At 39.9% G+C, this 24,886-nt stretch overlaps 1 protein-coding gene across 2 annotated transcripts in view; it reads left to right on the forward strand.

The window, feature by feature from the left end:
• The window catches only part of LOC124607222 (receptor-type tyrosine-protein phosphatase N2), a 445,587-nt gene that overhangs the window by 264,075 nt on the left and 156,626 nt on the right, over window positions 1-24,886 (forward strand). For both annotated transcript variants that reach the window (XM_047139493.1, XM_047139494.1), the window contains exon 8: window positions 6,688-6,809. In XM_047139493.1, the coding sequence (XP_046995449.1) occupies window positions 6,688-6,809 (122 nt within the window). The remainder of the gene's footprint in view (window positions 1-6,687; window positions 6,810-24,886) is intronic.

Raw genomic sequence — 24,886 nt, forward strand, 5'->3', positions numbered from 1 at the left:
TATTATACTTTTCTTAAGATTTTTCTAATATTTCTAATAACTCCCTACTAAAGATTCTGTAGATATTATCTCCTAATTTCATTTTCAACTTTTTATAAACAAAAACAAAAATAATTTAGCAAAACCATGTTGGGCATTAAAAGTAAATGGCCACCAACATTCTGAAACAACTGGTCTTAGCGTAAATTTGTGCTGTTTGTCAATATATACATTAGGAAAGAGAAATTAAAAGAAGAGATGAAAACAAAGGAAAACACAGAAGAAATGTGCTCACACCACACACATGCACACACACACACACACACACACACCACACACACACACACACACACACACACAAACTCACCCACACATACACTATATTCAAGAATTTCTCCAAACAATAGAACCACTAGTGATGAGAAAGTACTAAAGACCATTAAATATACCAAGTTTCCCAGTTTTCCTGAAATTACAGAAGAAACTACCTGGAAATCTTACTAACAAAGCCACAGTTGTAAGCAACAAATATTGCTATAGATCGTCATGTAACACAATTCTTCTTTAACTGCCTTTCAAGCAGTCGACATTATGTGATGTATGATTTTTCTTACTTGTTCCAGTCTTAGAAAAATGAGTCTGTGGAATATTTAGTATGACAAATAATTTTTTTAAACAGTTGGTTTCTAGCATTTTCTCTCTTGAGCCTATGTTGTTTGATATCAGAAATTCTGTTAAAACAAGTCATCTACACTGGGTGCTGATGTGAATCTATTATCATCTTCATTCTATGCTGTCATTTCCAGTGATCATCAACTAAATGATTAACTCTACAATTCCTGGTGTTGTGTGTGGCCTACTTTCTCTCTTATTATTTGTAGATACTTTCAGACTATGCACTTTGTGAGCTTGAATATCCCTTTGCCACATAGACTATCTACTATCTATTTTTAAATTTATATCCTTTTAATATCAACAGTCCTTTGCAAGCAAAAATGAAATATATCATGATACGAGTACAGCTCTTGCATTTTTTCCTGCCTACATTCAAAACACTCGCATGCCTCTTTACACAGGTTCCAAAATAAGTATCAAATGTAATATAAGAACTTCCAAAATAACATCTACATAACCAATGAATAATGCACTGCATGTTACATTGTTTTCAGTTCAGTGTAAAAGGGTACTGGGAATGAACCACAACTGTGGCTATATGCTCACTAATGCAGATTGTCTTAATTTCTATTGATGGATTTTTTTCAAGTGAGTGGCACATTTTACTAAAATATGTGCATTTCAGGTCTTCAACAAAAATAGTAACACAAAAAATGTTCACTATTCCACAAGAAACACACCATACATGTACAGAGTAACCAGGGTAATTCACACTATAAGCTAACAACTCTAAAAGATTTGTTATAATTGAGAAAGTACTTTTGATTGAACAATTAAATCTGAGGTATAAGGACTACCAATTACACTATAAAAGTGCATGGTCATAGAGAGTAGATCCATTGCTTTCCCTTTTTACTACAACAACTGACACATTTCCTACAGTATGACCAAGGATGAGAGAAAGGCAAACCCTCTTCCTAAGTAAAAGGAAGACTGATTAAGCATTGGGTTCCATATGATGGTTCAAGTTTCAGCTGAAATTTAGTGTCAATACAGAATGAAAAGAAACTGAAGGGGAAAACTGCATTAAGTGGACATATTCGTAATATAGGAGAAATTTTTGGAAATGCACAGGGAGAATGAAATGTTCCAAGAAATAAATTCTCATGGTTTTCATAATGTAAAATACACTGACTCTTGAGAACAGAGCTCAGTGCAATAAAGCTACAAGATGCTAAAAATGATGCAATAATCCTTTTCTTAAGTTCATATGCTATGAATAAAAGTATTTTGGGTTCAGTGCAGTGGGCTTCTTGCTAGTGCCACAAGCAAGTAGGGTATGGTTTATACAGATGGCACATGTTGACACATATCAACTTACATATAGTTAATAGGAGTCCACAGTGTTCTACATACTGACTTAGATGTAAATTCTGCAGTCTGTAATAACAAAAAGTTTTCTCTTTTATCCTTACATCACTATGAATAGTTTCCTATTGCTTATTTTCTTTGAAAAATGTGTGTTTTGTCACCTGCACATCAGAGAAGTTCCCCCAGAAGTGGCAGTTTCTCATTCTGTATGCTCCTTTTTTCCATTTTGCAGTCCTATTTTTGCCCATCAAATGTGCCTGCTTTCTGGGTATATTGTTTCTGTTTCTGGCTCTTGCAACTTTTAATCACAATATTTTGCTTTCTATGAATGATATAGCTTTTGTTTGCAGTGTAACCATCTCCCTACAACAGTGAATGTACTCTCTCTTCACACTATGTTTTTGACTTCACATCTTTTCAATGCATTGCATAATATTGCTCTTCTTCTTCAACTCTGCTATGTATACAATTCTGCCTCCATCATGCATGGACTTGGTCTGTTGTGCATTTGCCTTCTGTATACTGTTATTACTTTCATAATACTGTACAAAACATAAAATCAGGTATAATACCCCATTTAACTAAAAAATATTTGTACAATTATAGGTTTGTTCGACACACGCCATTTATACATATCAAAGTTCACACAGATGCTGTACCTGGAATTAGTTTTGGTGACAAAACTTACATTTCTACAGTTACAATACATATTTCTTATTAAAAAGACAATATAAGAAAATAAGCTTATAAGTTGGAACAAAAAGCAACTGTAATAACAAATGATGACACCATTAGTACATGGCAATTTTAAATGTTTCACAATTATAATTTGTTAAATGTACTGATGGTATCAAAAACCAGTGCAAAATTCTACCTTTCTGTTCTTGTTTAGCTTCCAGTAACTCACAACTAATATTATTTATTATCATTTGCAAAAAAATTAATGACATAAAATTTTCCAGAATGAGGAAACTAAATTTACCAGTAAATTAGTTCATGCTATGACTGAGTTCAAACAATTATAAATTAACTATTAAACACTCTTTCAGTTTTTGGAATGGAAAACTACTTTCTCAAATGATCTGCTTACTCATAGAAACAATGTTCAGTTTTTGACAGTTATTCACGGCATTTAATGTCTGTCAAGTAGGAACCAAGTAAATGTTTTTGTTAATAAAATATTTTTGTAGCTTCATTCATGCAATAATCATCACATCTTTACACATCTTTTTAATTATATTGTAGTTCCTTACCTTCCTTCAGAATGTACATGTTTACATTGAAGTCCTTTTGAACAATGAAACAGTGTGTGCAGTATTTTCTTCTTATTTTACAGTGAATACAACTTAGAAATCACAATGAATCAAATACTTCATGAGATAATTCATGTTCACTTCATACACCTACAAAATAACACTGAAAAGTGACAAATACTACTAAACTAACATAATGTGATTATGCACGATCTACTCAACTGTAGACATTCATTTACTTGGGAAATACTGCATGGTAGATTCTGAACACCATGATACATGTCAAAATTTTATCTACAACACTGCAAAATAAGATTCTATAAAGTTTCTTAAGACACAAGACTAAAATCACATACTTGAGTGACAGTATATCTTCTTTCACCTGTTCTGATCATCTTGTTACCATAAATCGATTTTCCTTACTCTCATGAAATTCTGTATCACATTTTTTTAAACTGTCAAAGAAAAGACAGATCTTGAGCTTCAGTCACTACTAGTAGTGGTACAAGGAAGCTATGTAACATCTTATAACATGAAAGGAATTAAATTTGAAGAGAAGTATAATACAACATCATAGAGTCCACATTTTGAAAGCAAAACTTTCAAATACCTGTTGTACTTTTGAAAAACAACTTCCCACTGTATTACTTTCTTAATTTGTGTGTAAATATGATTTCATGTAAATATAATTTTAAATCATTTATTAGAAAGACACTTTGTTACTAAAACAAATGGTGTAGAGTTGTAATTAAAGACATTGTGTCATAATGAGCAGCTTATGATAGGAAATGATTACTCTGAAATGTAACAATTTCAACATATCATTGTGGATATATACTACCAGCTCTGTTAGTCTGACTGTTATGGACATGAAATTTGCAGTTAGTTTTAAAGTTAGGCCTCACCAATAGATTTGTAATATCAACTGCAGTAACAGAAACTGTGTAAAACTATAAAATAAGAGATATACACATTTATTACAAAGAAGAATGACTGTAGAACAGAGCATTTCAGCAATGCTTCCATATGGTTAACACAAATACTAATTTGAGTTACTCTTTTCATGTAGACGTCTCAATTTTATAATTATTATGAATCAGATTGGAATTGTTTCTAATCATCTCTGTATGTTACACCTGTTCTGAAACAATAAACTAATTTATCTCTTATTGAATTCTTTCTGTAAATTCATTTATGCCCTTCCATTAATTTGAGCTACTAAAACATTTTCAGCATCTTCTAACACTCAAATTCTACAGCAAATATAGCTCCAAACACTCATTTGAAAATCACAATTGCACTGAATCGTGGCACAAACTTGCAGACAGAATTAATAAGTTTCCTTTCCTTCTTTTATGTTCTCCTTTTCTAGTATGTGAAAGTAATGGGAGGAACAGAAGCTGCAAAGTGGACTTGTTAAGTAAGATTCTTATTCTTCATGAAATGTGATGTGCCTATAATTAGATGCATTTTATTTAATGAAGCATTAAACCTAATTATGCCTTGGCAGCGGTTGGTATCAAAGTTCTGCCAGTAAAATACTATGACTGCACTGGTGAGTGAAATTGCCTAGATCAAAACAAAAGCAGTTAATTATGCAGACAATGACAAAAAGAACCTGTAAATGAAACCTAGATACTTTGTCAAAAGACAGTCAATGATGTTTTATAGTAATTAACTCATCTGGGGTCACAGAACTGTCATATTCTGACAAGCTGTAAATTCTTTATTTCCTTTACATCACTGCTACTACAGTCTCAAACTGCCACATTAGCTACAGTTTTTATGAACAATCAAGTGTAGTAATGCAACAGGACATGCACTTCTCTACAAAATTAAATTGTAGCAAAATTATTATCATTATCCATCAAAAAATAGCTTGTTCTACTTTTGTAATCCGCTTTTCATATTTTTATTTTGAGTTAGGTTGAAGGCATGAAACAGACTATACAACCACGTCACATTCTGCCACATTGCTTCAAGTTCATGCTTTCATCATATTTTCTGGATCTCATCGTGAAGGAGAATACTCATGCCTGTGGAAGGCACACACTGAGAAGGGACTCTTACAAGCTGCATTAATAATTGACTATTATTAAACTGATATAAGCTATTTGTACTTTACACAGGCTAAATTAAACAGTAGATTGACTGGATAGCTTCTGTTTACAAAACTGTTGCTGCTGCTACATCAGTTACAACAATTCACAGAAAGCCGGTAAAAAAATGCACCATTTAAAGAAAGCTTTGTCTTTTAAAAACACAAAAACAAAAGATTTTTTATGGTCCATATAAGTCTCTTTATAAGACAATCTATTGGCTTCGAACCATTGTAGGTCTCTTCAGGTATCATGTGGACCATGTTTGGTATGGCTATGTTTGGGTCCTTGATTGTTATGCTTGAGTCATCAACAAACTTCACAGTTTTTAAACAGTGCCCAGTAAAATGATGTTTTATAATGACATTCAGCACACTTCTTGTTTCCATACACAACCTGTTTCTGCTCTTTACTACGGCTGTAAGACATTACTATCTATGCTCCAGCTACTGGTTTCTCATAAGAAATTACAGTAGTGCTATTACATACATGTCACATGTATATACACAAATGCAGTGCTCTTTTTTTATATATACCACAGTTCTCTTTTTTATTAATTTCAGTTTGAGAACTGTAACATCTGATTTAGCTGTATATTTCAAGCATATAGTAACACAAGGAACATGATGAAAATACAAAACAATTTTAAGCAGAAAAATTATGCTTTACAACATTTACACTGTACTCTCATACTGGTTTGAAAACACATAAAAATTATTTATATGTTTATTTTCCACCTTTCTTATGCTTAAAACACACAAAAAACCATCAGGTACTGAGAGAAGAAGTATTGCCAACACAGGATGTAGCAATTCTCGCATTTGGCAAAAATAAGTTGATGAAAGGAAAAAAAAAAAAAAAAAAGAAAAAGAAAAAAAAAACATTTTCTTTATTGATATATAATACTTCATCTACAGACCACATTTAAATTAACTGAAATGACACAAACAATAATTCATGAATACTAACAATAATGACACTTACCTACAAACTCTTCAGAACATTTATACTTCCCTTTCAATCCAGTTAGTAACACCTGTGTTCATACTTCATGTAAAAGAACCATATTTCTCTTTTTTCCATAATTTTTATCTCTTCTCAGTCAGCAATGTTTGCTTACATAATCCAATACAATCATCAAGAGGAACACTCATGTTATTTCATTTGAAACAGCCTCTCATTCTAAATGATAACAATACTGTACTGGCACATGCATCATTGATATCTGGTTTGCCTGGGTCTAGCTAAATTATGACAAACTTCCCCTTTCACTGAAAACTGAACAAATAGTGTTAACTGAAAGAATTCACATACACTATAAAAAAAGAGTGCTTACCAGGCAATCTGAGAACATCATAATGCTATTGCAGGAGAAGCTGTAGATGTCGATCAACAACTCGATGATCTTCTGGATGAATTAGATGCTGGCTTCAAACGCCGTGAACGACTTGATGTTAAGAAACCTGGACCTGCTTTTACTGTTCACAGACAGGTAAGACATTCTTAAGCAGACATAGTAACGCTACTTACTTCACACTCATTGCATGACAAATGAAGCAGAGGAGGCGTGAATGATATGTAAAAGTAAATAAACACATAAGAAATTTATTCCCTCTTCAAAATTAAAGTTTCACTTTCAATCTCCCAGAGTCAAGTGCCAAAAGTAATAAATCTAATTCTTAGCTACATCAGTTACGTAAAACATGAGGGCAGAGTTTGATTGCCTCATGACATGTTGATTTCTTACTGTGGGAATACAACATTTAAACAATGCCATTGTAGTTTGGTTATTTTTTGTGACTTTAGGCTTTACACTCTGTTTGCATAGGAATGATATCTTCTATCACAACTTCCTGTTGAAACATGGCATGGTATACAAAAGAAAAATAAAGCTCATTTATGTACAATACACCCTGGAAGTTCTTCATTGCATTCATTTCTCTGTTACATACATGGTGTTACAATGTTACAGAAACAATGGGGCTGCCATGCTCAAACATTCTCACACTATAAACAAACCTGGGGAATGGCCATGGTCACAGACGTGGGCCATCTTATGCCAAACCATTCATGGCTCATGTAGAGAAAACCCTTGTAGCATCCCAGAATCCTAAATATCTCAACTGGTTCAAACCGACTAAGAGTGTCTGCATGATCTGGACAAAGGGTTAGGACACCCATACAGATTCCTCTGCAGCTTCAACACTTTCTCCCCTATTTGCTTCACCTTGTCCTCCTCAGCTCAACAAATTACATGCTTTGATGTTGACTTCTACCACATTGATGGCTCCATCAATATCTCCATCTACATCAAACTTACCAACTACCAACAACACCACCATTTTAACAGCTGCCACCCTTTCAACACCAGGAAGTCCCTTCTATACAGTGACCGGCAGTTCTCCTGACATTACCAAAGGTCTTGCTGAGGTCTTTGTTTACAGAATTTGCCATTCCTGCTTTGTCTATGAACAAATCTCATGTGTGTTGTCTCCACAGTTGCCTATCATTCCTCAAATACTCACTGACCAGTTACAAAGGAGCATCCTCTCCTCTGATGACTCAGTACCATTCAGGACAGGAGCAACAGAATCATGTTCTCTGCCAGACTACCTCTTTTCATGCCCTGAAATTAGAAAGACATTTCCCATTTCTCTCACAGTGATATTCTCCTGCTGCCCAGACATCACTGTGTCACATTCTACACTGACCTAACAAAAGTAATTGTATACCTCATACTATCAGGTCAGACCTCCTTTTCAACAGCGCAGTAGAGCAACTCAACATGGCATGGACTCAACAAGTCGTTAGAGGTTGAATATTGAGCCATGCTGCCTCTACAGTCATCCACAACAGCAAATGTGTTGCCAGTGCAGGATTTTGTGCATGAACTCACCTCTCGATTATGTCCCATAAATGTTCAAGGGGATTCATGTCAGGTGATCAGGGTGGCCAAATCATTCACTCAAATTGTCCATAATGTTCTTCAAACCAGTCACAAACAGTTGTGGCCTAGTGACATGGCATATTGTCCTCCATAAAAATTCAATCACTGTTTCAGAACAATAAATCGATGAATGGCTGCAAATGGCCTCCATGTAGCCAAACATAGCCATTTCCAGTCAATGAACAGTTCAGCTGGACCAGAGGACCTAGTCCATTTCAAAATACAGCCCACACCATTATGGAGCCACCACCAGCTTGCACAGTGACTTGTTCACAACTTGGGTCCATGGTTTTGGGGGTCTGCACCACACTCAAACCCTACCATAAGGTCTTACTAATTGAAATTGGGACCATGGTTTCCTAGTATCTAGGGTCCAAACTGTTGTGACTTGGCAAGACAGCCAAGCCACTACGAGGTGAAAGCTGAAAGGCACGCTTTTAAGCTCACGCAGGCTGGCGTGAGGTCTGGAACTGGACAAGGTAATTACTATAGCCAATAACGTACGTAGCTGCTGGAATACTTAACTTTAATCCACAATTGGTGAACATCAGTCTGACGGTACATGCATCACAAGATAAATAGCAATTGATAATGGCGCCTTGCTAGGTCGTAGCAAATGACGTAGCTGAAGGCTGTGCTAACTATCGTCTCGGCAAATGAGAGCGAAATTTGTCAGCGAACCATCGCTAGCAAAGTTGGCTGTACAACTGGGGCGAGTGCTAGGAAGTCTCTCTAGACCTGCCGTGTGGCGGCGCTCGGTCTGCAATCACTGATAGTGGCGACACGCGGGTCCAACGTATACTACCGGACCGCGGCCGATTTAAAGGCTACCACCTAGCAAGTGTGGTGTCTGGCGGTGACACCACATTCCTCCCCCGCAAATTGGCGTACGGTTGTGTTATAAGACTTCCGCCCGCCGTGGGGAGGACCCCACGTTGACGTATGCGACAAGGTGGGGAGCCTAACAACAGGCGAGGCTGTGCCACCCGCACCCTGCCATTCCGTCCAAGGGGAGCTAGGAAATGCCTGAAAACCTAGTCCAGGGTGCACGCCAACATGCGGTGTATGTGCTAGTAGAGAGACAGGAGGGGCCGAAGGGTCGACCTCCATCGGGTCGGGGCACTTAACGGGCGAAGATGTCCCATGGTCCGGAGCGGGCAAGAAGTCCATGGCGGAGGACAACGGGTCACGGGAAGCGACCAGCGGTGTGTGACCCTTGGAGGCGCCTGGCGGTTGCAGCAACGCGTCCACTGCAGGCGTCGCCGGCTGGAGAACAGGCGGCGGCGCGTCGCCATGGGGCAAAATGGAAGGCAGCGTCGGTACCACCTGGGGCTGAGGCGAGCCAGTAGATGGGTCCCCAGGGCACTGACTGGACGGCACCGTCGCTGAAAGCAGACGGGGAGCGGCAGAATCCGTGCGACGACAGAGGCGCAGCTGGTTGAGATGCCGGCGCACCTCACCAGAGGCCCCCAAAACCAGATACATAGCGCGGCCGAGGCAGCGAAGAATGCGCCCTGCGAGCCAACGCCGTGAACCTCGATAGTTGCGATAGTATACAACGTCGCCTGGGGCAAAAGCAGGTGTCTGCCGCTGCACAGGAACCTGATGCGGCGGATGTAGCAAAGACATCGATGAGGGCGACCGTGAAGCAACTCAGCCGGCGAGTGACCATCTCGGGGCTGAGAGCGATACGAGGACAAAAAGAGCAATAACGCGTCCTCCCGAGAATGCGCCCCTTTCAACTTCAACATCTGTGACTTGAAAGTCGTGACCAAACGTTCAGCGGCACCGTTTGACTGTGGCGAAAACGGCGCGGACGTCAGAAGTTTAATACCATTGGCCCTGCAGAATGACTGAAATTCTGGAGACAGGAATTGCGGGCCATTGTCGGAAACAATAGTCTGTGGAAGACCTTCAATGCAAAAGATAGCGGATAACGCTTGGATGGTGGCAGAAGACGTCATGGAAGACATCCAGACAACAAACGGAAAATTACTGAAGGAATCGACAACAACCAACCATCGAGCATTCCAGAATGGACCAGCAAAATCGATTTGTAAGCGTTGCCAAGGGGAAGTGGCTTTTGGCCATGCAAAGAATTTCTGCAGTGGTGCGGATTGTTGTTCGGCACACGCCATGCAAGAAGAGCACATTTGTGTAATCGCAGCATCGATTCCGAACCGAGTACAGTGCTGATGAGCAAGTTGTTTCGTTCGCACTATACCCCAATGTCCGTGGTGGAGAAGCCGTAAGACAGAGGACTGTAACGAACGTGGGACCACGACCCTGGACTGATCATTATCGGAACGCAACAGCAAAACACCACGTCGTACAAAAAGTCTCTCCTTGTGAGCAAAAAATCGGCGAACCAACGGATCCTCGATCCGTGACTTTGACAAGGGCCATTGCGTAGCAACAAAACGCAGAACGGTAGCAAGGACAGGGTCTGCAGCTGTGGCTGTAGCTACACGATGAAAATCAATCAGAAACGATTCGACCACATCATCGGTTTCTGAATCAATGAACATGCAAGCAATTTCAGAGGAATCGAATGCTCTATCCTCAGCAACAGGCAAACGGGACAACGCATCAGCGTTTCCGTGCTCAACAGTGGACCAATACAAGATATCGTAGCGGTACTGCGAGAGGAAAATTGACCAGCGAATGAATTTCTGCGCTGTACGTGGAGGTACAGGCTTTATCAGATGGAAAAGCGATGTCAAAGGTTTGTGGTCTGTGATGATGATAAAGTGACGACCATACAAGAAATCATGAAACTTAGTAACACCAAATACGAGAGCCAATGCTTCTTTCTCGATCTGTGAATAATTTCTTTGCGCAGACGAGAGTAATTTGGACGCAAAGGTAATAGGGCGATCACGCAATCCATCCTTGTGCGCTAGCACAGCACTGATCCCGAAATCCAATGCATCCACCATCAACAAAAGGGGCTTCCGGGGAACGAATGGCATAAGGCAAGTATTGGAAAGCAACGCCGATTTCAACTGGCGAAAGGCGCGTTCGCTTTCCGTCATCCAGACAAACGGAACACCTTTACGGCGTAAGTGATGAAGCAGAGCTGAAATGGAAGAGGCGTGGCGCACATATTTATGGTAATAATTTATTTTTCGCAGCACACTCTGTAGCTGCTTCAAATTCTGCGGCATTGAGTACATGGCCCAGATAGGGTAAGTCACGAGCAAAAAACACACATTTGACCTTCCGCAAGCGAAGACCATTTTGTCGCAAGACCTGAAATAATGTTCTGAGATTGGCTAAATGTTCTTCTTCCGTCTTTCCGGAGATCACAATATCGTCCAGATAGTTTGCTGCAGGAGGGACCGACGCACAAACAATTTGTAGATATTGCTGAAACAATGCAGGGGGGGATGCACACCCGAATGGCAGTCGTTTGAATCGATACAAACCAAGATGCGTGTTAACCACCAAGACGCGCTGGGATGCTTCGTCCACCGGTATTTGCAAGTACGCATCTGCGAGGTCCAACTTCGAAAAATATTTACCCGGGCACAGTTTGTCAAAAAGATCTTCCGGGCGGGGTAAAGGAAAAGTTGCAATCACTAGTTGTGGATTCACTGTTGCCTTGAAGTCCACGCAAAATCTCAATTTTCCAGAAGGTTTTTGCAAAATTACTAAGGGTGATGCCCAGAGAGAAGCCTGCACACGTTCAATCACACCTTGTGATTCCAAATCGTTTAACGTTCTTGTGACCTCATCACGCAATGCGTGGGGAACATTGCGCACTCTGAAAAATTTCGGTTGCGCGTTGACTTTCGGTTCCAAATGTGCTTTATAGTTCTTAGCGCAACCAAGGCCCAGTGCAAAAATGTCTGCAAACTCTTCACATAGACGAGAAACACTGTCTGAAGGCACAGTCTGGTTCACTGATAGGACCTGATTGACTATAGACAAGTTAAACAACTGAAATAAATCGAAACCAAACAAGTTCACTGCAGAAGAAGATCGAAGGACGTAAAATGACACAAGTTTTGTTTGTCTCTTGTATGTTGCAAGAGGGCTGCACTGTCCTATCACAGGGATATGCTGACCGGAATAGCTACTGAGCTTAACATTTGCGGCACGCAACGGAGGTCTGCCCAGCTGTTTGTACGTGTCTTGATTGATCAGTGAAACTGCAGCACCAGTATCGAGCTGGAACGGCATGACTTTGCCATTAATGTCCAAGTCTACAAAAAGTTTATTGTCCTGCTGTCGACTGTCTCGTGCAACGTGAACTGACACTGGTACAGAATCACTTGCGACTTGACAGGATTTCCGTCGATGTCGACACACACTATTTGTCGGATGACCACAGTCACTGTTAGAGAGTGTGGCACTGGGCGGAGTGGAATGAACCACATGAATTTCCATGGGCAAAGGTTCACGAGCTTGAGTATTCTGGGTTCGACTCCGATTCCGGCGTGAAGCAAAGAGCCTGGAATGGTTGTGAGTGTCTGATCGGAGCTTTTTCCGGCAACACTTTGAACATGTCCTTTTTTATTACAGAAAAAGCAAATAGCCTGGCGTGACGGGCAATTCTCACGCGAATGTCTAGTAGCACACCGCGGGCATGATTTTAGCACTGCATTTGCTTGCTTGCGCGGCACACTTGGCGGAGAGCTTGGCGGTAGCTGCGCGGACGGGCGCGAGAGCTGTTTACTGTTCCGTGCAACGCGCCCGGTGGGCCGGTTAACCTGACACACGGGTGGCAAAGTTTCAAATGATTCCTGAGCAAAGTCAAGTGTGTCCTGCCGATCCAATATGTCTATCACTTGTTGAAGGGAGGGATTGACTAGTTTCAAAATCTGTTCTCGTATATGAACATCAGAAACGTTCTGTGCAATTGCATCACGTACCATAGTATCTGAATAAGGGAGTCCACATTGACACTCAAAAGCACAATCCCTAGTAAGGCCTTGCAAAGTTGCAACCCACTCCTGATTAGTTTGACAGGCTGTACGTTTTGTACGAAAGAAGGTATACCTTTTCGCAACTACATTGACTGATTCTTTGAAATATGCATCTAATGCAGACAAAATTTCGTCGTAGGACAGAGTCGCTACGTCGCGTCGGGGAAATAATTTCACTATCACACGGTACATCTGGACGCCTACGGCGAAAAGGAGAAAACGCTGCCGCTCATTACCTTGAATTCTGTAGGCGGCGAGATGGAATCCAAATTGGCGTGACCACTCCATCCAGCTTTCCAGTGCCGCATCAAAAGGACGAAAAGGTGGTGCAACTACGTGTTGTGGCTGTGGGAGCGGTGGAGCGGCACCCGCCGCATCGTTTTGCATTGCACGTTGACCCTGGACGAGCTGTCCAAGGGCATCCAGTAGGGCCTGCGTCTGCTGATTCTGTAAGCGATAAAATTCGGACAGTACATCTGGAGATTGTGGCGAAGCCATGACACAAGTAAATTAGGCTGTATCAATATGCAAAATCCTCGTCGTCATTTGTTGTGACTTGGCAAGACAGCCAAGCCACTACGAGGTGAAAGCTGAAAGGCACGCGTTTAAGCTCACGCAGGCTGGCGTGAGGTCTGGAACTGGACAAGGTCATTAATATAGCCAATAACGTACGTAGCTGCTGGAATACTTAACTTTAATCCACAATTGGTGAACATCGGTCTGACGGTACATGCATCACAAGATAAATAGCAATTGATAATGGCGCCTTGCTAGGTCGTAGCAAATGACGTAGCTGAAGGCTATGCTAACTATCGTCTCGGCAAATGAGAGCGTAATTTGTCAGTGAATCATCGCTAGCAAAGTCGGCTGTACAACTGGGGCGAGTGCTAGGAAGTCTCTCTAGCCCTGCCGTGTGGCGGCGCTCGGTCTGCAATCGCTGATAGTGGCGACACGCGGGTCCGACGTATACTACCGGACCGTGGCCGATTTAAAGGCTACCACCTAGCAAGTGTGGTGTCTGGCAGTGACACCACACAAACAATATGGTCAAGAGCCCAGGAGATGTTCTGCAGGAGATATCATTCTGTTAGCAATGCCACTCATATTGGTCATCTGATGCCATAGCCCATTAATGAAAAATTTTGCTGCATTACCCTAATAGATACATTCGTTGTACAACCCACATTGCTTTCTGCTCCTATTTCACACTGTGTTGCTTGACTGTTAGCACTGACAGCACTAAGCAAATGCCATGTTCTCAGTCATTAAGCGAAGGCTGCATGTGGTGAGAGGTAATGGCTGAAATTTGGTACTCTCAGCACACTCTTGAAACTGTGGATCTCAGAGTAAAGAATTCTCTAATTATTTCCAAAATGAAATGCCCCTTGCATCTAGCTCCAACTACCATTCTACATTCAAAGTCTGTGTTAATTCCCATGGTGTGGCAATAATCATGTCAGAAGCCTTTTCACAAGAATCACCTGAGTACAAATGATAGCTCCACCATTGCACCTTCTATACACAATGCTGCTGCCATCTGCATAAATGCATATTGCTATTCCATGACTTTTTCACCTCTTTGTAAGTGGCTGTAAACGCTAACAAGTTGTCTGTCTGCATGAATGGCCTTCACCAAACTGTGAAGATGATACAGTTGGACTATTCAGCTGCCAAGTATGCCACACAATGTGATGTGCTTAATTTCAATGGCTGCTTCATGTCCCATGCCATCTGGATCTGTACCTTCAATAACAGCTTTTCTGAAACATATCCTTTGTTCCCATAGCCTGCCTGGCCTCAGTCTTCATTTGTCCCTTGTCCTCCAACTGCCTCAATCCCCTTCCCTGTTCCTACTCCAGCCTCAAACAGCCTTTATCAATCTGGCTCACATCATCTGTTCGAGCTTTACCTCTCCCAGTGCTGCACCTAGCAGCCCATCATCCTGCCCTTGTACGCTACAACAGACACCTTCTACTTTTAAATGTTCTTGTTCTTCTGATGCAGGACTTCGACTAATAGCAGAATATATATCCAACACTCTACTTTTAAATGTGCCTGTCTGGTGTCAAACACCTCCTCTTCCTGATACCTCATGCGTTTATGTGGTGACACAATCACCTGTCAAGAAGCAGGCATTGTACACTTATACAATCACACTCAAAGTCCTTACTATTGTTATTCTACGAGGTGCATTCAAGTTCTAAGGCCTCCAATTTTTTTTCTCTGGACTGGAAAGAGATAGAAACATGCGCATTGTTTTAAAATGAGGCCGCGTTCATTGTCAATATGCCCCAGAGATGGCAGCACCGTATGGCAGATGGAATTTTACCGCCAGCGGCGAGAATGAGAACTGTTTTAAATACTTAAAATGGCAACGTTTTCCTTACTTGAACAGCGTGCAATCATTCGTTTTCTGAATTTGCGTGGTGTGAAACCAATTGAAATTCATCGACAGTTGAAGGAGACATGTGGTGATGGAGTTATGGATGTGTCGAATGTGCGTTCGTGGGTGCGACAGTTTAATGAAGGCAGAACATCGTGTGACAACGAACCGAAACAACCTCGGGCTCGCACAAGCCGGTCTGACGACATGATCGAGAAAGTGGAGAGAATTGTTTTGGGGGATTGCCGAATGACTGTTGAACAGATCGCCTCCAGAGTTGGCATTTCTGTGGGTTCTGTGCACACAATCCTGCGTGACGACCTGAAAATGCGAAAAGTGTCATCCAGGTGGGTGCCACGAATGCTGACGGACGACCACATGGCTGCCCGTGTGGCATGTTGCCAAGTAATGCTGACGCGCAACGACAGCATGAATGGGACTTTCTTTTCGTCGGTTGTGACAATGGATGAGACGTGGATGCCATTTTTCAATCCAGAAACAAAGCGCCAGTCAGCTCAATGGAAGCGCACAGATTCATCGCCACCAAAAAAATTTCGGGTAACCGCCAGTGCTGAAAAAATGATGGTGTCCATGTTCTGGGACAGCGAGGGCGTAATCCTTACCCATTGCGTTCCAAAGGGCACTACGGTAACAGGTGCATCCTACGAAAATGTTTTGAAGAACAAATTCCTTCCTGCACTGCAACAAAAACGTCCGGGAAGGGCTGCGCGTGTGCTGTTTCACCAAGACAACGTACCCGCACATCGAGCTAACGTTATGCAACAGTTTCTTCGTGATAACAACTTTGAAGTGATTCCTCATGCTCCCTACTCACCTGACCTGGCTCCTAGTGACTTTTGGCTTTTTCCAACAATGAAAGACACTCTCCGTGGCCGCACATTCACCAGCCGTGCTGCTGTTGCCTCAGTGATTTTCCAGTGGTCAAAACAGACTCCTAAAGAAGCCTTCGCCACTGCCATGGAATCATTGCGTCAGCATTGTGAAAAATGTGTATGTCTGCAGGGCGATTACATCGAGAAGTAACGCCAGTTTCATCTATTTCGGGTGAGTAATTAATTAGAAAAAAATCGGAGGCCTTAGAACTTGAATGCACCTCGTAGATACCATGAAGATGTGTAGGTGAAGTTATATCTAGATGAAGTTACAAGAAGTGTTAACATAAATTGCTACAGATTAAAACTGAAATTTACATTAAAAAAAAAATAATAATTGTCACTTACATTTTGGAGGAGTAAATATTCTATGTTGCTTGCTGTACATAAAAGAAATTTAAGAAAACCCATAAAGTGAATCATACTGAAGTTTTACATTCTATGTATTTTATTCTTCACTTTCATTACTCTTTAATTAATGTTACTTAGTCATGCTGTAATCAAGAGCTAGTAACTGTTTTCTGTGGAATACTTCATTTAATATTTTCTTACGTTTAGGTCCCTTCTAGTCACAGCCATTCTACAATGAGAATCATAGCTACTGTTACTGATGATAACATTTAATTATGGTGTGCAAAATCTCACAAGCTTCATGATATTTGGTGATCATATTTTTTCAGTTCTGACAAATAATATAGACTCTGAAAGACATTCATTAGGATTTCCCAGAGAACAACATCCAAATTTTTAACATGATGTTCATATCAGAATTTGAAAGCTTTCAACAACAGTTAATCACACTGCACTTATATTTCTTTACAAGAACAGAACAACCTCCTCCATCCCAACCTGTACGGATTCTGAAAATATCCATCATGCAAAATCCAGCTCTCTTTCTTCTCACAAGACATATTGAAAGCTATCATTTAAGATAATCAGGCATATGCAGTATTTCTTGACTTCCGAAAAGCATTTGACTCAATACCATTGAAAGTGAAGAAGCCCTGAAATTGTAGACAATCTCAACTAGATTTTACTTTAGATATTCTCAGCAGGTGAAAGCCAGATTACGAATCCTAAGGTTCTGACTGTGATCCCTGTAGATTCTGCAATTTTTTCTTGTTGTTTGTCACTTCTTTCACTGCTAAGAATAATTTGTTAATGTGAAAAATGTCAAGCTTCACCATGTCCAGGGGTCCTCTATAACTGACAGAATAAGTCAGTTTAAAGGTGGGAGGAAGCCAAGAGCAAATCACCTTCAATAGGACCATGTCTAGTAAAGTTGGCAAATGTTCAAACTAACTCTTGGGTTGACCACAGATATACATGTTTAAGAAAGACTGAATAAGTATGCAAAACGACACTCTAGCATTCTTGCAAGAATCATGGTAATGTACACACGTCAATTTAAAGTGCTGAATCATTTAAAAACAATGGAATGCTTCTGCATCATAGTAATTTCAACCTCTGGTTTCTGCAGTGAAGACTGCTTGAGGCTTGAGTTGTGCTACGTGCAAATTATGAAAAAAGATGTGATGCTGCCAGTATTATGTAAAAGTGAGTACTCCACTACTTGTGTGTAATGAACTCACTCTGCATACATATGACAAACTTTTATTCATGTTAATAAATTGTGACAGACACTGCTGGAAAATGATTCAGTTATCATGGGAATTCTACTTACTAAGCCAAACACTTATCCAGACAGGTTACCCTAGGTGGTCCATCAGGTGGTGTAAGGGAACAGTGAATGCATCTGACAAAACTTTACAATGTATAAAGATTTTAAACTTAAAATCATCCACTATCATGTCTCTGTTACATATAATTAGATAGCAATATATATGAAACTCCCTGCCAATGTCTACACTCATGTTTGAAACTCGCAAACAGCTCTTATGTGCTTGGCTTGACCCATGCATAAAATCCAATTCTGCACCTGCAGAGACCACATTCCAGTTGGTGAGTTCATAGACAAGGGGCAGAGCAGAAATTGGGGCCAATACATGTCTTCTACTCTGAGCATTGGAGTGACTCTCTGGAGTGTATCTGCCAGAGCCTGGACTTCCCCTCCTCCTGCTGAAGCTCGCCAAAGTGCAGTGCTTCTTCCTTCCTGCTCATTCAGCCAACATGACACATAAATAGCAGATTTTGAATCTAATTCATATTTACACTATTCTGTAACTTATCAGGTACAGAAAGCTGGTTGAAACCTGAAATTGATAGCAGCAAGATTTTTGAGGAAAATTTAAGTATATACCAAAAGGGATAGGCAAATGGGAAATGGAGATGGTGTAGTTGTCGCAGTAGATAAAAATTGAAGCTGAATGTGAGAGTATTTGGGCAATACTCAGTGTCAGGGGTGCGAATAAAATGATAATTGTATCCTTCTATCACCCACCAGGCCCATCTCCTGATGTAACCAAAAACTTCAGAGAAAACCTCAGTTCACTTGTACGTAGGTTCCCCAGTCATATTGTAATCATTGGTGAAGAATTTAATCATCCAACAATTAATTGGGTACAATTTTGTTTGTGGTGGGCATGATAAGACATCCTGTAAAATGTTACTAAATGCCTTCTCTAAAAACTATCTAGAATATGTAGTTAAGAACCCCATTCCTGATGGCAATATTTTGGATCTAATGGCAACATATAGATCTGACCTCTTTGAGGATGTCCATATCGCAGCTGACATCACTGACCGTGATGTGGTTGTGGCAATAATGATTACAAAAGTACAAAGGACAACTAAAAGATGCAGAAAGACATATATAGTAAACTAGATAAAAAATCAGTAACATCATACCTAAATGAGGAACTTGAAGCTTTCAGCACAAGTCAGGAGCATGTAGAGAAATTCGCCTCAAATTTAAAAGAATAGTTGACCACGCACTGGATAGATATATATACCCAGTAGAACAGTTCATAGTGGTAGGGAACCTCCACAGTATACAGTCACTGTAAAGAAACTTCTAGAGAAACAGAGATTATCACACAATAGCTGTAAAACAAAGTGTAGGGCCACAGATAGAGAGACTCTGAATGAAACATGTTTGGCTGTAAAGAGTGTGATGCATGATGTCTTCAATGACTACCGTAGCAGAATATTGTCAAATGAGATTTCACAAAATCCAAAGAAATTCTGGTCTTATGTAAAGGCTGTTAGTGGCACCACAGTTAGTGCCCAGTCCCTAGCAAATGAGACAGGCACCGAAATTAAGGGTAGGAAAGCAAAAGTTGAAATGCTGAACTGTTTTCAAATGTTCCTTTACAAAGGAAAACCCAGGAGAACTGCCCCAATTTAATCCTCGTATCACTGAAAAGATGAATGAAATAAGCATTAGTGTCGGTGTTGTCGAGAAACAGCTGAAATCGTTAAAACTGAACAAAACTCGAAGCCCCAATGGAATGCCTGTCAGAATTTATGTTGAATTTGCAGCTGAGTTAGCCCCTCTTTTCACTATAATCTATTGTAGTTCCCTCAAACAAAAAACTGGGTCCAGTTCTTGGAAAAAAGCACATGTCACACCCGTCTACAAGAGCAGTAGAAGTGATACACAAAAATACTGTCCGGTATCCTTGACATTGCTTTCTTGTAGATTCTTAGAATATATTCTGAGCTCAAATACAAAGAGGTATCTTGAACCAAATGACCTCCTCAATGCCAACCAGCATGGTTTTCGAAAACATTGATCATGCGAAACCCACCTCGCACTTTTCTTACATGACATATTGAAAGCTTTGGATCAAGACAATCAGGTACATGCAGTGCTTCTAGATTTCCAAAAAGTATTCGACTCAGTACTACACCTACACTTATTGTCAAAAGTACAGTCGTATGAGGTATCAAGTGAAATTTGTGACTGAATTGAGGACGTTTTGGTAGGGAGGACACACCATGTTATCTTGGATGAAGAGTCATTGTCAAATGTAGAAGGAACTTCGGGTTTCTCCAGGGAAGTGTGATAAGACCCTTGATGTTCATGTTGTATATTAATGACCTTGCAGCCAATATTAATAGTAAAATCAGGCTTTTTGCAGATGATATAGTAATCTATAATGAAGTACTATCTGAGAGAAGCTGCATAAATATTCAGTCAGATCTTGGTGAGATTTCAACATGGTGCATTGATTGACAACTTGCTCTAAATGTTCAGAAATGTAAAATTGTTCACTACATCAATGAGTCACTGTCAGAATCGGCCAGCTCACACAAATACCTGGGTATAACACTTTGTAGTGATATGAAATGGAATGATCACATAGGTTCAATTGTGGGTAAACCAGATGGTAGACTTCAGTTCATTGGTAGAATATTGGGGAAGTGCAATTGCTCTACTAAGGAAATTGCTTACAGATCACTCGTACGACCCATCCTCAAATATTGCTCAAGTGTGTGGGACCCCTACCACGTAGGACTAACAGGGGATACTGAATGTATACAGGGAAGTGCAGCATGAATAGACACAGGCTTGTTTACTCCATGGAGGACTGTCACAGAGATACCGAAGGAACTGAAATGACAGACTCTTGAGGACAGATGTAAACTATCCTGAGAAAGTCTATTAACAAAGTTTCTAGAACCAGCTTTAAATGATTACGGATATACTACAACCTCCCACATATCGCTCACACAGGGAGTAATTACTGCATGAACAGAGGCATTCAAACAATCATTCTTCCCATGCTCCGTACTTGAATGGAACAGTGGTTTGTAGAGTAAAGATGTATATGTAGACGTAGAGCTGTTGCGTATTGACCCCTGTAAGCAAAACGTTTCTAAATCTGAAATAACAAAGACTCTCTTAGTCAGCAGCAATAGCAGGAGTTTTCTCTTATTTGTTGCAGTTAAGTTTACAGGCAGTCAACTGAAAGACTCAATTATAAGACTGAACAAAATCACTGTTAGTAGTACCGTCATCTGGGGTTACTTTGCTCTGCTTTTTACAGATTTTTTAAAGAAATTAGATTCAAAACAGGATTTCTTTAATGCTTCTGTGTTTCAAAATATTTTTAATAGTTAATACTGTCTGAAATCTGTATTCATATATCTTAAGATAACCATTTATTTCCATTTTAGATTGTTTACTAAAAAAAGTGGAGCAAACACACCTTGCCCGGGGGATACCTTGCACCGGATATCTAAATTACAGTAAAAATAAGGATTACAGAGGGCCAGAGTAATGTTTTACCATAGGAATGAAAGAAAAGACAGCGGTTGCATTAGAAATAAGAATTACAGAACTCTGGATCAATGTTTGACCACAGGAATGCAGGAAAAATAGCACTCATGTAAGCACAAATAAATTTTATTACCAAAACAGTTTTACAAATGAAATATTTAACACACAAAGTAGTCAACATCATGAGTTATTAACTTCTATATCTACCAAGCTCTGGCATGGAGAAAAAACCACGTCGGCTTATCAAGTTTGGAGGCTGAATGGTGCAGTAATTAATCCAGGAAAATATTCGTCTTCGTATTTGAAGATCACATACTGGCACACAGTGTGAATAACTTTGCCACATTCTGGACCCCTCATGTTCGACCTGGTTATTGAGTGAGTGTCATCCACTTCAAACACTACAGGTGATGGTGACCTAATCTGAGATCTCAGACAATTCTCATCTTCTGATAGCTTTGTAATCTTCCTTCTGACCTACTTTCTTGATCTTTGTGTCATCTGCATTTCTTCATAACTTTTTTCTGCATCACTATCACACTTTTACCTTGTGCTAGGCCTACTGCAATCTTCCTTCTTTCTCTGTTACTGGCAACACCAGTAGTCCATTCAGATATCTTATTTTGAAAGGCTTCAATGAAATATTCTTGTACTGCATCTTTTATCACAATCCATGTAGGAAGACAACAAAGAATTTCGTCAACATTGATTGAATGCATGCTGCACTTTCTGAAACCTGCTATTAGGTTTTTTGCTGAGCTTTTGCCAACTATATCCATTAGTCTTCTTAACAGAAATGAAAGTGCTGTCTCTGCAAAACAGTGTCTTTTAAACCTTACTTGCAGCTTTCCCACTCTGTAAGGATCTGTCTCCAGTCTGCTTTCATGGACCCAAAGAAAGCAACATCCAAAGGCTGTGTAATGGGGGTACTGTTTGCTGGTAGACAGGTGAATGAAATTTTATTCTCACAATAGAACTTTAGAACATAGCATGTCAAATGTGAGGACAAATTATCACATATTACTTCCTGTTTGCTGGTAGACAGGTGAATGAAATTTTATTCTCACAATAGAACTTTAGAACATAGCATGTCAAATGTGAGGACAAATTATCACATATTACTTCCTTCTTTCCTTCCTTCCAGCTTTTTCAATCTTGGTAGCATCAACTTCGTGAACCACTCACTAAATGTGTTACAGTCAAACCACTCTCTAGGGCTATGTGATTAAAGGCATCCAATTGGACCATTTTCTGTCCATGTAGACCATAAATCTACTGATTTGTAAACAATGAATGGAGGCAAAATTTCTCCCTCAGCATTGCTAGCAAACATTACAGATATGCCACTCTTGGAAGAGCTACAAATGTTTTCTGAATATTCTGAACCTCTTTTTGTGAGAACTTTCTTTTCCCACAGATCATCAGTGAGATTGGTTTCATTGAAGTTCTGTATATTGCTTGCTGGTACATCTTTCAGTTCAGCATGCAAACATTCAACATATCTATTCACTGAGAACACATTCATCAACAGCAGCACTACTCCTATTAACGTTGGTTACAAAGTGTACAGAAAGTTCATGGTGCCATTTGATGAAACCCAAGAGCCATTCATGGCCTCAACAACTGTCTTTGAATCTAGAAACTATATGTCCTTGTCTGGACAGTTATGATTCCACAATCATACAGAGTTCCATTGGAGTGACAGGGAATGCAAATTCACTCAATTGCAAAACATATTTTACAAACAGCACTTCTTCTTCACTAGCAAAAATCTGAGAGAAACCTGGATATGAATTAATTCCTTCCTTTGACTTCAGTTTATTAATTATGGTTCTTCTTGTGGTATTAAAAAGTTTTTCAGCTTTCCTCTGTGATATCTCCTTCCTCCTAATGGCATTTCTCCAGAGTTTCTGGGCTGTAATCACAGTATCGTCTCCTTATGACAATTCTCTTGTACTTCCATAGCATTTTCACCTATCTGAAAGAGAGTTTATTCAGTACCAAGAGCACACTGTGGTGGTAAACTAAGTCTGAAATGTTTGTAAGTATGTAAGAAGTGCTCCCTGGGGATACTTTGCTCCACTTCTGTTGTGGTGCAATGTTTCCAAAATAGGAAATTTCATATACTACAAAAGTAAACTGACAAGAACACACACAATATTCCAATAAGCCTGCATGGGGTAGCCACACAGTCTGAGGTGCCTTTGCCACAGTTTGCATGGCTCTCCTGTTGGAGGTTCGAGTCCTCCCTCAGGCATGGGAGTGTGTGTGTGTGTGTGTGTGTGTGTGTGTGTGTGTGTGTGTGGTCCTTAGCATAAGTCAGTTTAAGTTAGATCAAGAAGTGTATAAGCTCATTGACCGATGACCTCAGCAGTTTGGTCCCATAGGACCTTACCACCAATTTCCAAATTTTATTCCATTAAATGAAAACTACAATTCTTTTCCACAACTAGACATTCTGACTAATTAAAATAAAGGTGACTGACCTTCACAGAGACCAGTTAGCCAAGTGAAAGAGACAGATTATTTCCAGCTTGATTTTTTTCACACTTCAGAATGTCTTCACTTAGATGCTTGTGAAAAATTCAAAATGGTCGACAATGGAACAGGCAAGCAAGGTGGCACACCTAAAACTGATATCTTCCACAGAAAACATAGTTCACAGATACGCAGCAAGTAGGGCACCATCTAGGAACCAACGAATCTTTTTATATATATATATATATATATATATATATATATATATATATATATATATATATATATATATATATATATATATTGTATTAAGTGGCGTGAAGTTAGACCCTATACAACAAACTAACCCCAAATGATGGTACTCTATGACATCGAACTTTTACTTTGTGATTATGACAAATGCAATGACTCATCAACTCTCGGAATTTTCTGAAGTCATAAATTTCACTGCTGAATTTGATACTGCAGTTTAGTCACCTTTTGAAGATTACTGTTTCCAAAGTTACTTCTCTGTATGCTGGAGGTGTATCATTATCAAGTAAGAATGGGAACTGCTGCCACTGATTTCCTATCATTTGTCACAGATGAGACAGCTGATATTCCTAGTTTTACCATTTCTTACAGTCATCAGATATGTCTTACCTGAGGGTAAACCTGCAGAAACGGTTTGAACTTTTCTCATTCCTCATGAACGTGATTGAAAAACTTTAGCAGTATCGCTTACAGAAACTTTACTCAATATTGTGGATAAA

Source organism: Schistocerca americana, chromosome 3, assembly GCF_021461395.2.
Source record: "Schistocerca americana isolate TAMUIC-IGC-003095 chromosome 3, iqSchAmer2.1, whole genome shotgun sequence".
Taxonomy (NCBI): domain Eukaryota; kingdom Metazoa; phylum Arthropoda; class Insecta; order Orthoptera; family Acrididae; genus Schistocerca; species Schistocerca americana.